At 31.8% G+C, this 14,362-nt stretch overlaps 1 protein-coding gene across 1 annotated transcript in view; it reads right to left on the bottom strand.

Moving 5' to 3' along the window:
- Window positions 1-3,076: 3,076 nt before the first annotated feature.
- Window positions 3,077-14,362, bottom strand: part of LOC128998115 (lachesin-like) — a 29,551-nt gene continuing 18,265 nt past the window's right edge. Inside the window, exons 6-7 of the mRNA XM_054424114.1 lie at window positions 12,955-13,072; window positions 3,077-6,827 (exon numbers count right to left, since the gene is read on the bottom strand). Of these exons, the coding sequence (XP_054280089.1) occupies window position 6,827; window positions 12,955-13,072 (119 nt within the window). The 3' untranslated portion in view covers window positions 3,077-6,826. The remainder of the gene's footprint in view (window positions 6,828-12,954; window positions 13,073-14,362) is intronic.

Here is a 14,362-nt window from a genome sequence, read left to right as displayed (position 1 = left end):
GAGAACAAAAATGATGAGAGCATAATTCTGAATAAAAAACTTTTAAATACGACCACATTTTCAACAACATTTTAAGGCCGGTCTACTGGGGCGTCATTTGGGGGGGGGGGGCATTTGCCCCCCCTGGCTCCTGGACTAGAGAAAAAAATATGAAAGAAAGAAAGAGTTTTATTTCTCCATAAATATACAAATATGTACATAGAGAATAGTCATAAATTAATGATGAGTAAGTACAATGTCTCTCAAAGCTTAGACTAACTTAGCACTACTGTTAAAAAAGTCATTCAAAGTATAAAATGCATTGTCATACAAGTATTGCCTGACCTTCAAAAAACAATTGTTAAAGTCTGTGTCTTTTTCTAATAATAAGAATTTATTAATTACCCTACGAGTCATATAATCAGGAGATTTTTCAAATTTCGCTGTTGAGTGCGAGGGATATACTATAAAATTACGTCTTGTGATATGCTGTACTTGTAATATACAAGTATTTTCTCCTGTAAAATCCTAAAATGCACGGCAGACAAAAATCCGCCTATTCTTGTACAGTAATTCGAAACAAAAATATAATTTTTTTATTGTCTTAGATGGCACATTTTGAGTTTACATAAATTAGTAGTTTTGTTATTCATTTACTTTTTCTGTTTGGTTCTGTACGATCAACCACTTACTTCTAGTTTATATATACATAAACATGCAGATTTTCTTAGAAGCATTGCTTTGTCATTTACTTTTATGAATTATTCAAGCATTAAAATTGTACACGTTTATCAATTTTACGTAAGTTAATTTATTTTGAACATTGTAGACTAGCAGTTTATTATAGGTAGTTAAATAGCACCTTTTGTACTATTGTGTCAAATTATTTTATTTATACTGTTATAAACTATAGGCTATGAATACAACCGTATTCATTGCTAAATGTTGTACAAGAGGAATTGGTCATGAATCTAATAACAACATAATATTAATACATCATGGAACTATTGATCACGTTTCTTAGATGACTAACTTACTAACATATTATTATGTTTCTGTCTGTTGTCAAATAATTGTTACTTTCATTAATTTTCTGTTGATTTTATTGTTGAATTCATCGAACTGTACAGATGTTTTCCTTATTTATGGAGGGTCAAGAGTGAGAAACATAGTGACTATGATAAGAAAAAGACTTAGAGAATTTTGAAAAATACAAAGCAGTAGATTTGAACGTGAACAGAGAAACTATTATGAAATTGGTTGTCTTTTTAGTAACCAAAGTCTTGACCATAGTGAGCGCCGTCGTCGCTCAGACTTATTTCTTTGCTTTCTTGTAACACTGGCTGCAGAAATCGACCACAGTAACACATCTTCCATCATATTACATGCACATAAACTGAAAGTTATCACAAAACTACACTATAAGTTGGTGCGGAAACCTGTACTGTGTGGACGCATTTCTTTGCAACGACTTGACTACAACGTTTTACCTGCACAGGTAAAACGTTCGCTTTCGCGAAATCCTTGCGTGGGGTGCCTTTAAGTTCAGTCCAGTCTGCATCCTGACCTTCACCGCGGTATGCGTCCAGCCCGTTTATTTATTGTAATAGGCCTATTAAAACTTTTTATTAGTTTTCGTAATGTCTTTGTCCTGTCCGTGTATGTGAATGTACTTTTAGTAACAAACAATGACAAGGATTTCACCATCCAACTGCGATGTTTTGACAATGGGTTGAGGAGTAAGTTGGTTGTTCTCTCTACACATGCCTTGGTTAGTGTTTATGACATTCTAGTTCTCACTGAAACCAACCTTACTCCTGATATAAGTGACTTTGAGCTGAGCTTGGTCTTCCTGGCTTCAGGGGCGGCGGAAGCAAATTTTTGTTAGGGGGTCAGAAACCTATGGTGGAGGACCACATCCGGGGGGTCTGGGGGTTCCTCCCCCGGGAAAATTTTGAAAAATAAAAGCCTTAAAACGTGTTTTTAGGCTACCTGAAGAACATTTTTCTTCAAGCAGTACCGGTAACAAAGAAAATTTACAATTTAACCTACTCTGTTCATTGTAAAAACATTATAATAAATAATACACATACATCTCAAACAAACATAAAATGAAGTACTGGTGCCCAGATTTTACTAAAGCTGTCAGCAATGAGTTGCTGCAGACGACAGAGAAGAGTAAACAAGCTCTAGGCCCTAGGGATTTATGTGTTCGCGTAATTTCGGCAGGCTCTGCCCCTCCCCCTCAAAACTGAATTAATAATAAGTTAAATTAAAATTGGCTGCTTGATTATAGTTAATCACAAAAGTAAGACGGTAGGGTATAACCAAGTAAGTGTGTCCACTGGGGATAAATAATGGTTTACACAAAAAATACGGTACATACTTAAGTTCCGACTTTGACTATGACGAATACTCAGTGCGAAATTCAAGTGTTACCTGTTAGTTAACTCTCCAAAATTCCAATACGATCATGAACATCAATTAAATTAATTATTACTTTTATAAGGTTTTGTGAGTATTAAGACCCTTCATAATAAATGTAATAGATTATTATTAATAACTAAATTGTTTATCTTTGTACTTATCTTCAGTAACTGTTATTAGGCCTACTTATACTTTTCTTCTTGGGGCGAAAAAATAAACGTATACAGTACGGAATGCTTTATATCTTTAATTTTTTTATATGAACCCCTGACCCTTGACCCCCCTGACCCTTCCTAAAATTTCAGGGGGGTCAACTGACCCCCTGGTCCCGCCGCCACTGCCTGGCTTCTCAATATTCAGATGTGACAGAACTAACTGGACCAGTGATAGCAGGGGTGGTGTACTCCTTGCTACTTATTTATGTTATTTACAGATTGTATTCCTGAAGGTTTTTGTACTTCAGCTAAGGCTTTTGTGGCTTCCTGACATACATTGCACTCAGCAACTAGTTCCAACACAGTGGTGCCCCCTACGTATAAAATTTTAGATATTGTACAAGTGTGCAGTGTAGAATAAAAAGTAAAATAACATCAACAACATTAAAATGATGATTAAAGAATGCTAAACCCAAAAAAAAGGTTCAAGGATTTAACAAATATTTATTAAAACATATTTTTCGTGAAAAATTTATTTGAGAGTAAAATCAATACAATAAAAACCATTTTGTTTTACAGATCGACACAAATTTCAATACTGAATTACAAACCTTGAATACACAGCTGATTCACTTTGAAGATTGACAAGATTAAACATTGGTCAAAATGGAATGGACCCAATTTAATAAATGGTATTAAACTATTAATTTGTAAGTGTTATACTTACAGAAGTCAGGACAAAAAATATAATTGAAAGAGTTTAATCGTGGCACATATAACAAGTGCTTGTTTTATGTTGTATATCTTTAACTAGGGTAAATGCTAATTTTTTAAGTAAATAGGCTGAGTATTCTCATTGGTTTCAAAGTACTTAACTCAGAACATTAAGTATACGGTTTTAGACACATATAAATCCTTATTTGTTTTTAAGATATATTTACAATACCAAAAAGCTTATCTGAATACATTAAAACACATTTACAATATAAATACATTGCCTTATAAATAAATCTGTTGACTAAATTAGTGAGACAACATAACAATGGGAAAGAAAATTTTACACAAATGTTCAAATCATTCACAAAAAGTTAAATCAATAATAAAAAAATGTAGTTCTTTTCAGAATCCATTTACAGTAGGGAGTCGAAAATCCGAAACGTCAAAAATCTTAACCGCTCCTGAGGGTTTTGAAATATTGAATTAGCACAGAGACAACAGATCCAGTCTGTGTTTTGTTCGTTTCCAATGTATAAGCTCTTCATATTTTTTTCAAGAAACGAATTACAGTAATATAACAAAAATACCTAAGTACAAAAACCATTATTTTTATTTCATTAAATAATGAAAAGTACTTGATACTAGTGGAATGTAAATTCATTGTGGAATAAGATGCAATGTCTTAAGTTGTATAATAATCTAATCAAGTTAACATCAATATAAAAACACTTATTTGTTCTTTTCCAATACAATTCGTCAATAATAATACTGAATCTGTATTTTTAATACTGTAGGCCTAATTTTGTGTCTATTAGGCATTTCTAGGCTATGTTTGAAAATCCAAACAAATCGGTAATCTGAACTACCTACGGTCCCAATTGGCTCGGATTTTTGACTCTCTACTGTAGATAAAGCTACATTAAAACATTAAACTGCACTTTGGTGGTTTGACTTGGGTCCAAGCTGCAAAAATTAACAATGTGACATGTATTGGCAGCAAAGAGCAAGATTGTGCATTTTTCCCAGGGTAAGTTATTTATTGTGTAAATAAATCAATATCATGCTCGATATTAAACTAAAATAACAAATTTATAAGTTATATTTTAAAATTATACATTAGATTAAAATATGATTGCATAACTATTTATGTGGTTTTACAAGTTTTTTATTATCAGTGAAAAAGTATTTTACAGGCATTAAGAAAACTGGGTAGGTTTCCAATACTCAAAGTACGTAAATTGTTTTGTTTCAGAAACTCACTGTGGCAATGGTTTGGCAGATATTATTGCTAGGCACTGAAAAGCACCTTCTGCAAATGTATAGGCACTGTTACAGACCTTTTCCCATATGGCTACAACAATCAACTGATATTGATACCCATTAGAAATACAGTAGCAAAAGTGTTGATTTGCAAAAGGAAGATTTGTTTGGGGATTGTTTAAATTGAACTTCGGTATTTTAGGTAAGACTTGTTAAGACAGTTTTCACATTTAGTAATAACACTACTATTGCAGAGACATCATTGAGGGAAATTAAATATTAAACCATTTAGGGGTCAAGATAACACACATTTTTGTGGTTAATCCGGGTAATCAGGTATCAAACTATGGTCAAACTTTCAATATTGATGAGTAAGGTAAATTTCTACCATGTTTTACTATTAAGAATTCTTTGATATGAATGCCAACCATTTGTCCATTAAAATGTGCTCCCTTGATATGTACAGTATTTGACTGTATTTATTTATAAAAGTGACAAGCCTAATAATATGACTTTTCACTAAAATACAAATCACTGTGGATAAGTATGAAATAGTTTACTACTCTCGATCTTTAACAAACTATTACAAGATTCACTTACTTTATAAATTTTGTTCAAATAAGTGTGGCTTATACACTAATATTGTTGTGGTTCTAAGAATGATATCATGTCATACTCGGTACAACTTAAGTGATAAGATGGTAACTAAAGAGTGCTGGAAATCATTTTCGCTCTTTAATACCCCACCAATAAATTGCTGTGTTTATGTTTTGTTGACAAGTCACAAAATAAGTGCAAAAGTGTTTGTAAGAGTTGAATATGCTGTTAGGACTTTCAGCGAGTATTAAACAGAACATAAAATATATAAAATGTATATAATAAGAATATATAAAAAGTTGATCATTATTTTGCTTTGTTCTACAAAGTGATGTAAAAATATCACATTGAATGATCAAATAAAAAGTTAAAATGAGTCTTAAATAAATAAATACTGTTTTTTAAATCATAGGGACGGATTAGTAATGTATACAAAGTCAATTTTGTACTAAATTTACTTATTATAATAGTTTTGTGACAGATTTGATTCAGAGAGTTTTTTTTTGCTATGTGTGACTGATTAGTTTTGGTAATACTCAAAATGCAAAGACTATGCATTACACTTCTTAAGGGTTAAACATAAGTTTTGTTCCAATTAAAAATCAGTCTCGATTAAATGGATTATCTTTACGATAACTGTTTGAATTTTCATTGGCATATTACAAAAAAGGAAAAAATAAATAAAAGAAAAAATTATGAATGTACAAATATTACAACATTATTCAATTTTTATAAACTGCTGTCTTTTATTTATTATTACCTCATATAAATGTGGACATGCTGCCATTGGTAATTCCCTACTTGCAAGTTATTTGTATGACATTGTATAAAGATTTGTAAATATTTTCCAAAACACTGTTAGTAGGTTTTATAAAAATAGTAACTTTCTGGAATACTACAGTAACATTGCAGGTAAAACGTGTGACGTAGTAAATACCTGGAATGTGCATACAAAAATACTTAAAAAAAGTGTTTAACCCTAATAACTTTGTATTGTACTGAATATATAAATGTGACATTACACTGAGGGTTGTAAAATATCAAATGTATCAAAAAACAATTGCGCGAATATAAGTTCATTGATACTAGTGGAATGTAAATTCATTGTGGAATAAGATGCAATGTCTTAAGTTGGATAATAATCTAATCAAGGTAATATCAATATAAAAACACTTATTTATTCTTTTCCAATACAATTTGTCAATAATAATACTGAATACAAAACACACTTGTCAAAAAGATGACAAATACAGAAACAAACTGCTCAAAAGACAAGCAACAGTTAGACAGAAATAATGAAAATCTTTTGACTAAAACACTACCAACTCTGAAAATGTTGGTACAGATCTATAATTTTGGAACTCAAAATTGGCTAGCCTACTTAAAAGTAAGTAATCTTTAAAAGTACGTCAGGTGCTAAATGGAATGATTAAAATATAAGTAATATAAAATAACATAGTATACAAAAAAGTAAACAAAACTCAGATCTAAGTCTTATTGCTAAATAAAATAAAAACCTGTATACACCGAACAGAAATAAATGTTGATAATCAATTTGTACAGAGTTTGCTTAAAATAGAGCTGCTAGAAGGAAAGCACTTACAGCAAGGATCAAGGGAGAAGAAGTGATTCTAGAAATGTGGTTATCCGCAGTGAGTAGGCCAGGATAGTTGATGTTCGGCAATGGGATTTCTGCAAAAAACAAATGCAATCATAAATCAAGTAGTTAATAAGTAAAACTTACTTTTTAAGGCCTTTGTCGAGATAGCAAATATCCTAAATGGGGAGGGTCTATTCTTTACACAATTCACAAAAGTATATTGTGAAGTTTTGGAGTTTATTGTACCAGGATCTTTCCGTCTCTTCCAATCAGCGAGTACAGCGACTCCCTAGTAAAGTAATTGTGTTCTATGTTTTACCTTGGAAAACTTAGCGCTCTTTATGAATTTTTATTTGGGAAAAGAAGATACAAATTACACCTACAACCTTATAGTTATGGATACAATATAAAATATACTATTCACTAAACAAAATAACATGTTTTTTTCTTTGTTTATTCAAACATTTTGTGAACTGCAAATTATTACTTTTTCTTGTTTCATGGTTATCAAAGGAAATCATTTATTGATAAAAAAACAATCAAAATATTACAGCGGTGGCTGGATAAATCTTATCAATTTATCATGACTTAATATAATAAAATAATTATTAGTGCACTTGAATAAACAAGCACGCCAACAAATAAATTAAATGTAATGATCAATCTCAACCATTACCTAATGTGTATATATAAACTCTAAAGAAAACTTGAACAGAAACAATTTTTTTATGAAATGTTAATGAACTGTTTGGAATTATGAAAACGAGATTCTGATTATGAATTTTCATTAATTATGTTGAATTTATATGGGATGTAGTCATAGTTTCTATCTGTCATTCTTCAGTGGAAGGATTGGGTACAACTGGACTTTAAGAAGCTGGAGAGAAATGAAGAGAAGACCCAGATCAGAGAAGGCTAAGTGAAATAATGATAAATAATAATAAAACTAAATTTGCAAAGCGCTATCAAGAATACCAATGGTTACAGAAGTTCTGTTAACAATTTACATAAGGGATTTTTCGTTATTTTTATTGTCTATACGTTGGTTGGTTTGGTTTCAGTATCATTGTTAAGTATTATGTTCTCATTGGTCTGTCTGTACCTGGGCTTGACAATAATATCACACAGTTGCTGTGTATTCAAATTCAAATTCAAATAATCTTTATTTGTTAGTAGTATACAATACATACATAAATAGTGTCAAATATACAGGTATTGAAAAATGAAAAACAAAGGTTTCTTAGAATTAACAATATAGGCTATGCAAAGTTTGACATTACCTCCTACAACTCATCGAAAGAATATATAGCTTTGCTGATGAGGTACTGCTTCAATTTAATTTTGAATTTTTTGGTTGACACCTCATCTGTTATGCTTTTTGGAATTTTGTTATAAAATTTTGAACCAGCATATTTAGGTTTCTTTTTGAAAAGTTCCAGAGTGTGATAGCTCATTGCGATACAGCCCCGATTTCTGGTGTTAAATTCATGATTGTTACCGATTAGCTCCAATTCCTGAAATCTATTTTTTATGGATAAAACAGTTTCAAAAACATACATTCCATAAACAGTCATTATGTTTTCTAATTTAAAATAATCTTTAACTGAAGTTCTGGGTTGTAAATTACGAATAATTCTAATGGCTTTTTTTTGCATTATCAAGATAGAGTTTAAGTTTTCTTTAGTAGTTGCACCATAAAGAGATAGCCCAAATGATATCACTGAATGGATGTAAGAGAAATAAACAACTTTTAGAGATTCTTTTTCACAAAAATTTTTCAACCTAACCAATGCATAAAGGCCAGAAGAAATTTTAGTGAGTAATTGTTCAACATGACGGTTCCATTTAAGTGTACTTTCTATTTCTAATCCTAAAAATTTTATGCTGTCTTTAACCTCAATTTTTTGATCAAATATGGTAACATTAGGTTGAGTTATATTTTGAGCTGATCGAGTTTTAAAACAAATAATATTAGTTTTTTCAGGATTTAAAAGCAAATTGTTGGCATTAAAAAATTTGTTTAAGAGAGTTAGGTCGGAATTAATTTTAATTTCTAATTCAGCAACGGTTGATGCAGTGATTTTCAAATTGGTGTCATCAGCATAAAGACAAAGTTTACTGAAATCAGAAAGCTGAGGGAAGACTCTTAAATAGCAAATAAATAAAAGGGGACCTAAAATGGATCCCTGTGGCACCCCATATTTAACTGCTGTAATATCGGAACGATAAGGGATTTTATAATTTTTGTTGTTATGGTAAATAATTTCGACAAACTGTTTTCTATCATGAAGGTAAGATTTTAGCCAGTTTAAAGTATTGTTTTTAATTCCTAATTTACTCAATTTCAAAATTAATAAATCATGTGATATTGAATCAAAGGCTTTGCTAATGTCCATGAATAAACCCGCAACTTTACCTTTATTGTCTAGACTATCTATAACAGATTCAATGAAGTCTGTGGCAGCTGTAATAACAGACCGACCATAGCGGAAGCCATGTTGACAGTCCTCAAATAGATGATTTTTTTCCAAAAAATTTACCAGTTGATTATAAACTACTTTTTCATAAATTTTTGAGATAGCTGGTAACAATGCTATAGGGCGATAGTTTGATACAATTTTCTTGTCACCTTTTTTGAAGAGTGGTTTCAATTTTGTAATCTTAAGTTTGTTGGGGAAAATACCTGAAATTAAGGAAGAATTTATAAGATGAGTAATAGGTTTTAGTAAGACTGATTTCGCTTTTTTTAGAAGTACCACAGGGACATCATCATACCCCATACTGAAAGAATTTTTTAGGCTACAGATAATAGCATCTATGTCCTTCTCATCAACAAAGCTAAAACCAAATTTCCTGTCACATGGAAGTATCTCACTCCCAGTATTACTACTGCTATGATCATCTCTGGCTTTCTCTAGATTCGACAAGACACTGTCATCCACAATATTTGCAAAATAATCAATGAACTGATTACAAATCAATAAAGGATCAGAACAAACATAATCATTTATTTTTAAATTTATATTTTCAGTTTTTAAAGAGCCAGTTCCTACTTCAGAATTAATTATCATCCAAGATGTTTTATTAACATTACTAGAATTACTAATTTTCTTTTTGTAATATTCTTTTTTTGAAGATTTTAATTTTTCTTTATAATGTTTGTTCATTTTTTTAACTTTGTCCAACAAAACTTTGGATTTAATATCTCTCGCTGTTTTACTTAAATCAATAATTTCCTGTCTTTCTGTCTTAAGTTCCTTAGAAATCCATTTCTTTTTAGTGTGCTGTCTTGAAAGAGTTTTAGGGAAGCATTCATTAAAATGACCAATGAAAGTTTTATGAAATATGTCATACTTATTTTCAACCGGTGATAAGAAAAGATCTAACCAAGTTTCATTTTGTAAAATATTAATAAATTGTTCAATATTGGAGTCGCTGAATTTTCTTTTGAATTCATAATAAAATTGAGAAGAATTATTTAACATTTGATTTTTATGTTTATTTATAATTTCTAGAATTTGTCCATCGTGGTCTGAAAGTTGTGTGTTAATACCGACTAATTTATAAAATTGGCTGTCTAAATTTGTAAAAACATGATCTATTGCTGTTTCAGTTGATTCAGTAATCCTGGTTGGAAAATCAACCAGAGACTTAAATCCATTTGCTACTACAATGTTTAATAACATTTTACTATTACTATTATTCAATTGTAATAAGTCAATATTTATATCCCCCATGAAAACCACGTGTTTATATTTAAAATTGAAAACTTCAAGCATTATATTTAGTCTGCGAATAAATTCTGCTTCATTATGTTTAATAGGATTCCTGTAACAACCAATAATGAGTAATTTACCGCCTTTAATTACCTTATCTACCTCTATCATACAACATTCAAAAATATTTTCAGATATAAGGTCTTGGATTTCAGACAAAACAATTTCTTTGCAATGAATATATGGTTTTGATAAAATTACAACCCCGCCACCTCTAGACTTTTTGCGACCAAAACTGGCAACGAGGTTGTAGCCATTAATATTTAGTCTTGGGAAAGTTGAAGTTAACATTTTGTGCTCAGTCAAGACAACTATACTAGGATCAAGTTCAGTTAAAGTTACATCTAACGGTTCTAATGATGACACTATACCTCTAATATTTTGGTGGTAAATACTTAAAGCTAATTTGTTTTCATTACATTTTGGTTGGGTTGAGCTAAAGCTAAAAAAGACTCCTTTTGTTCTGAGGTTGGTCTGGATATATCTGCTTCCATCACATCACTAACCACTGCACTCCCCAGATTGGCTTTATTCCCCCCCATGCATGGGGAAACCACTAATCAAACTTGGCAATGGTGGAGAACGATTATGATTTCCCATGACCGCAGGAGACGAAGATAATGTCTTACATGGTCAGGGAAGATGTCCATGATTTTGCCGCGATTGCGGAAAACAATAATGAGGTTTCCATGATCGCAGGAGAAGATAATCATGTCTACACAACCGCGGATATTCAAGATTAGGCCCCGATCACGGAAAACGGTAATGATATTTCTGTGACCACAGGAGACGATGATGATGTCCACACGACCGTGAGATATATTTACCATTTTGTGGCTATTACCCAAAATGATGGTGATGTTTTCGTGACCAGGGGATGATGATGAGGGGGTTATGTCTACACAACTGTGGGAGAAGTTTTGGATTTCACCGAGATCACGCTGCCTTCTTTAATAACAATACTCATTACTGTGGATTTAAGTCTTAAAAAAATTCTTTCTGTAAGCTATTCGGATAGTCGGTAATTCGGGTAGCTGGAGTTCCACTGTACTTTTTAAAGAGTATTACCATGGAATTGTGAAAGAATGAAATAAATAATAGTTAGAGGCAGATAGTTACCAAACAGGATTTGTGCCTTATTCTAAAAAAAAGTATAATAACCACAATGGTGTTGAAACAAACAAAAAGTAGGCTACTATACATTAACTAGAAAGGGATAGAGTTCAACTAGCACTAGTATAGGCTATATATATATTTTTTTTTACATTGTTTGTCCATTAGACCCTGACTCCCAATTGTTTCAGGAAAGCTAGCTGAACTCCACCCTCTTTTCAAAAATGTTGTTAAGGAGAAAGGAAGGATATACAACTAACTCCTGAACTAATCTAAAGGAAAAGACCCAAGGAAGTTAGGAGAACACAAAAAAGGAACACAATTTGACTGATATTTCTGGCAGTTACAGTTCTAGCACTGTTGACAGTGGATGTAATCTAGGAAATAGCAGTTGTAAGGTAGCAAAATATGTAAATGAGTAAAATTAAGATACCTCACAATCTCACATACTGTTTGGGGACTTCTTAGTAGATGGCTATCTTGAGCTATAGTTTCTTCTTCTTTTTTATAGGGACAGGTGGAAAATTTGAATGTATGGATTGTGGTATGTTTGGACGAAAATAAAAAGGAAAAATTTTAATGTCTCTGGGATTTTTGAAATGAAATGAAGTCCGACTCTAACAAGCACCGTTTTAAATGTCTGTCAGGCGCAAAACATTTCACTTGCATAGACTAAAAATTGTAAACTGTATATACACACATATATATACACCATTGTTTTTGCTTCTGTAGTTAGTTGTGTGGGTTAGGAATATTTTGGAAGGAATTTTTTTGATCACAGTTGTTGTACAGTAGACTCTCGCTCATCCGGACTAATGTGGCAGACGTTCGGTCCGGATTACGAAAAATCCAGACTATCGAGAGTCGAGCAGTTTTTTCATTTTGTTCCAGGTCCACAGTATTGATAGCCGGGCAAATGCACATCAGCAAATGCAGTTCTACTGGTAATAATTTTTACCGCCGTGTTATTTTGCATTTTTTTGTTATCCATGGTAATCTCGGTCCTGTTTAGCTTGGATAATCAGGCTTCTACTGTACTGTGCCGCTAAAAAAAATCACGATTGCTGATCCGTACTAGCGGGAGTCCAGACAAGGCTGATCCGGATAAGCGAGAGTCTACTGTAAATCCAGTAAAAATAATTTGAAATAAGTAAAAAATTATACAAAATTATTCAAGGTGCGGACATAAAAAAAGTCAATTCACATATTAAACACACTAATAATTACTTGGAAATTTTGAACATGCCTTATATTTCAACTACAATAAAACACAAATTAATAAACAAGGTGATTCAAATTTAAAACTAGAAACAAAACAAAAAATACAAACCACTTGAAAAATATGTAGAAAATAGATAAGAAGACCAATACGGTGGAAGGCGCAATAGGCACAGCGGCCGAGTAGCGAGCTTGTCCACAGGCAGGAGGGCAAACGGGGATAACGGTCTCTGTAAGCAAGCACAATCACTACACTATCACTACATGCTTACATACTTAATAAAGACCATTCCTTAAATTTATGCATGTGTCAATTCTCTAACCGTTTCTCGATCCAACCAATTCTTGGACATTGTTATCAGTATATAGAATATATTGTTAAAAATGTGATGCCAATACCAGTTCACCTCGCAGTGGATAGGAAAACTTGTAAAAATTGAATTTTGTAGCCATTAATTTTGTCAACATGTATCCTGCAGCTGCATCACAAATAGATACGTTTTTTATTTTGTACTATCTTTCTGTTGCTAAAACTTAGTACAGTAAACCTAAATAACTTGACACTCGGGAGACTCGACACTCAACAGATGGTGCACGTCTAGCTGGCTTTGGGATAACTTAACAACCTCCAAACTCAACAACCTCTGGGACCACGAATTGTCGAGTTAGTAAGGTTTAACTGTATATTAATTTTAAATATCATATGCCAAGCCAAAGTTAAATTTGTAGCAGGGTGTCTACTAAATCTGGTTTGAAAAATTCAAGAAGTTTTCCAGGAGAATTCAAAACAAATTCCTGAATTTTAAAAACTACTATTGGAACCAAACTTTAAGCTTTATCACACCATTTTATATATAAAAAAACTTTTTTTTAGATCATCATTTTAGTCACATAATGCATTTAACTAATGTATTTCAAAAATGTGGAACGAGAGCTAATTGTGACACTACTCCTAAGGATCAATGTTGTCGGTATTGAGAATAGAGTATCAATTTGTCAGGTTGATCAACCTGTCTACTTAAATGCAGTTGATTTATCAAATTACCAAACTATGACTAGATATAGATAAGTAATTATTGACTACTTTGCTGAAAATATTTATAAAAATCAACAATCTACAGAAAAATCACAAAAAACAATTAATGACTATTACTAAATGAAAAAAGGGTTTTAAGGGATTCCTTAAAGAGAGCACTGTCAACCATTCCTTTAACATTCCCGATTTCCTTTACTAATTAATTGAAACTGATGTTGATTCATTACCTATTATCGATAAATTACTGATTGGGGACTTATTACTGTAGACTAAATGGTAAGATTTCATCAACACCTTGATGGCATTTTGTAAAATAAATTACAGGTGTCAACAGCCATACAAATTTACTTGTCTAAATTTATTGGATGGACAAAAACTTTGGAAGATAGATTATCTAAATAAACTGTATTTTCTTTGGTTACAGCCAGTAGCTTAACTGGAAAATAAGTTATCCATACTTATGATCAGCTTCAAAACAAAAATG

This window comes from Macrosteles quadrilineatus, unplaced genomic scaffold, assembly GCF_028750875.1.
Source record: "Macrosteles quadrilineatus isolate MER2022 unplaced genomic scaffold, UCM_ALF_1.0 Scaffold_7__1_contigs__length_78375512, whole genome shotgun sequence".
In the NCBI taxonomy this organism is placed as follows: Eukaryota; Metazoa; Arthropoda; class Insecta; order Hemiptera; family Cicadellidae; genus Macrosteles; species Macrosteles quadrilineatus.
Note: the sequence above shows the minus strand (reverse complement) of the source record. Positions and strands in the feature narration are given on the sequence as shown.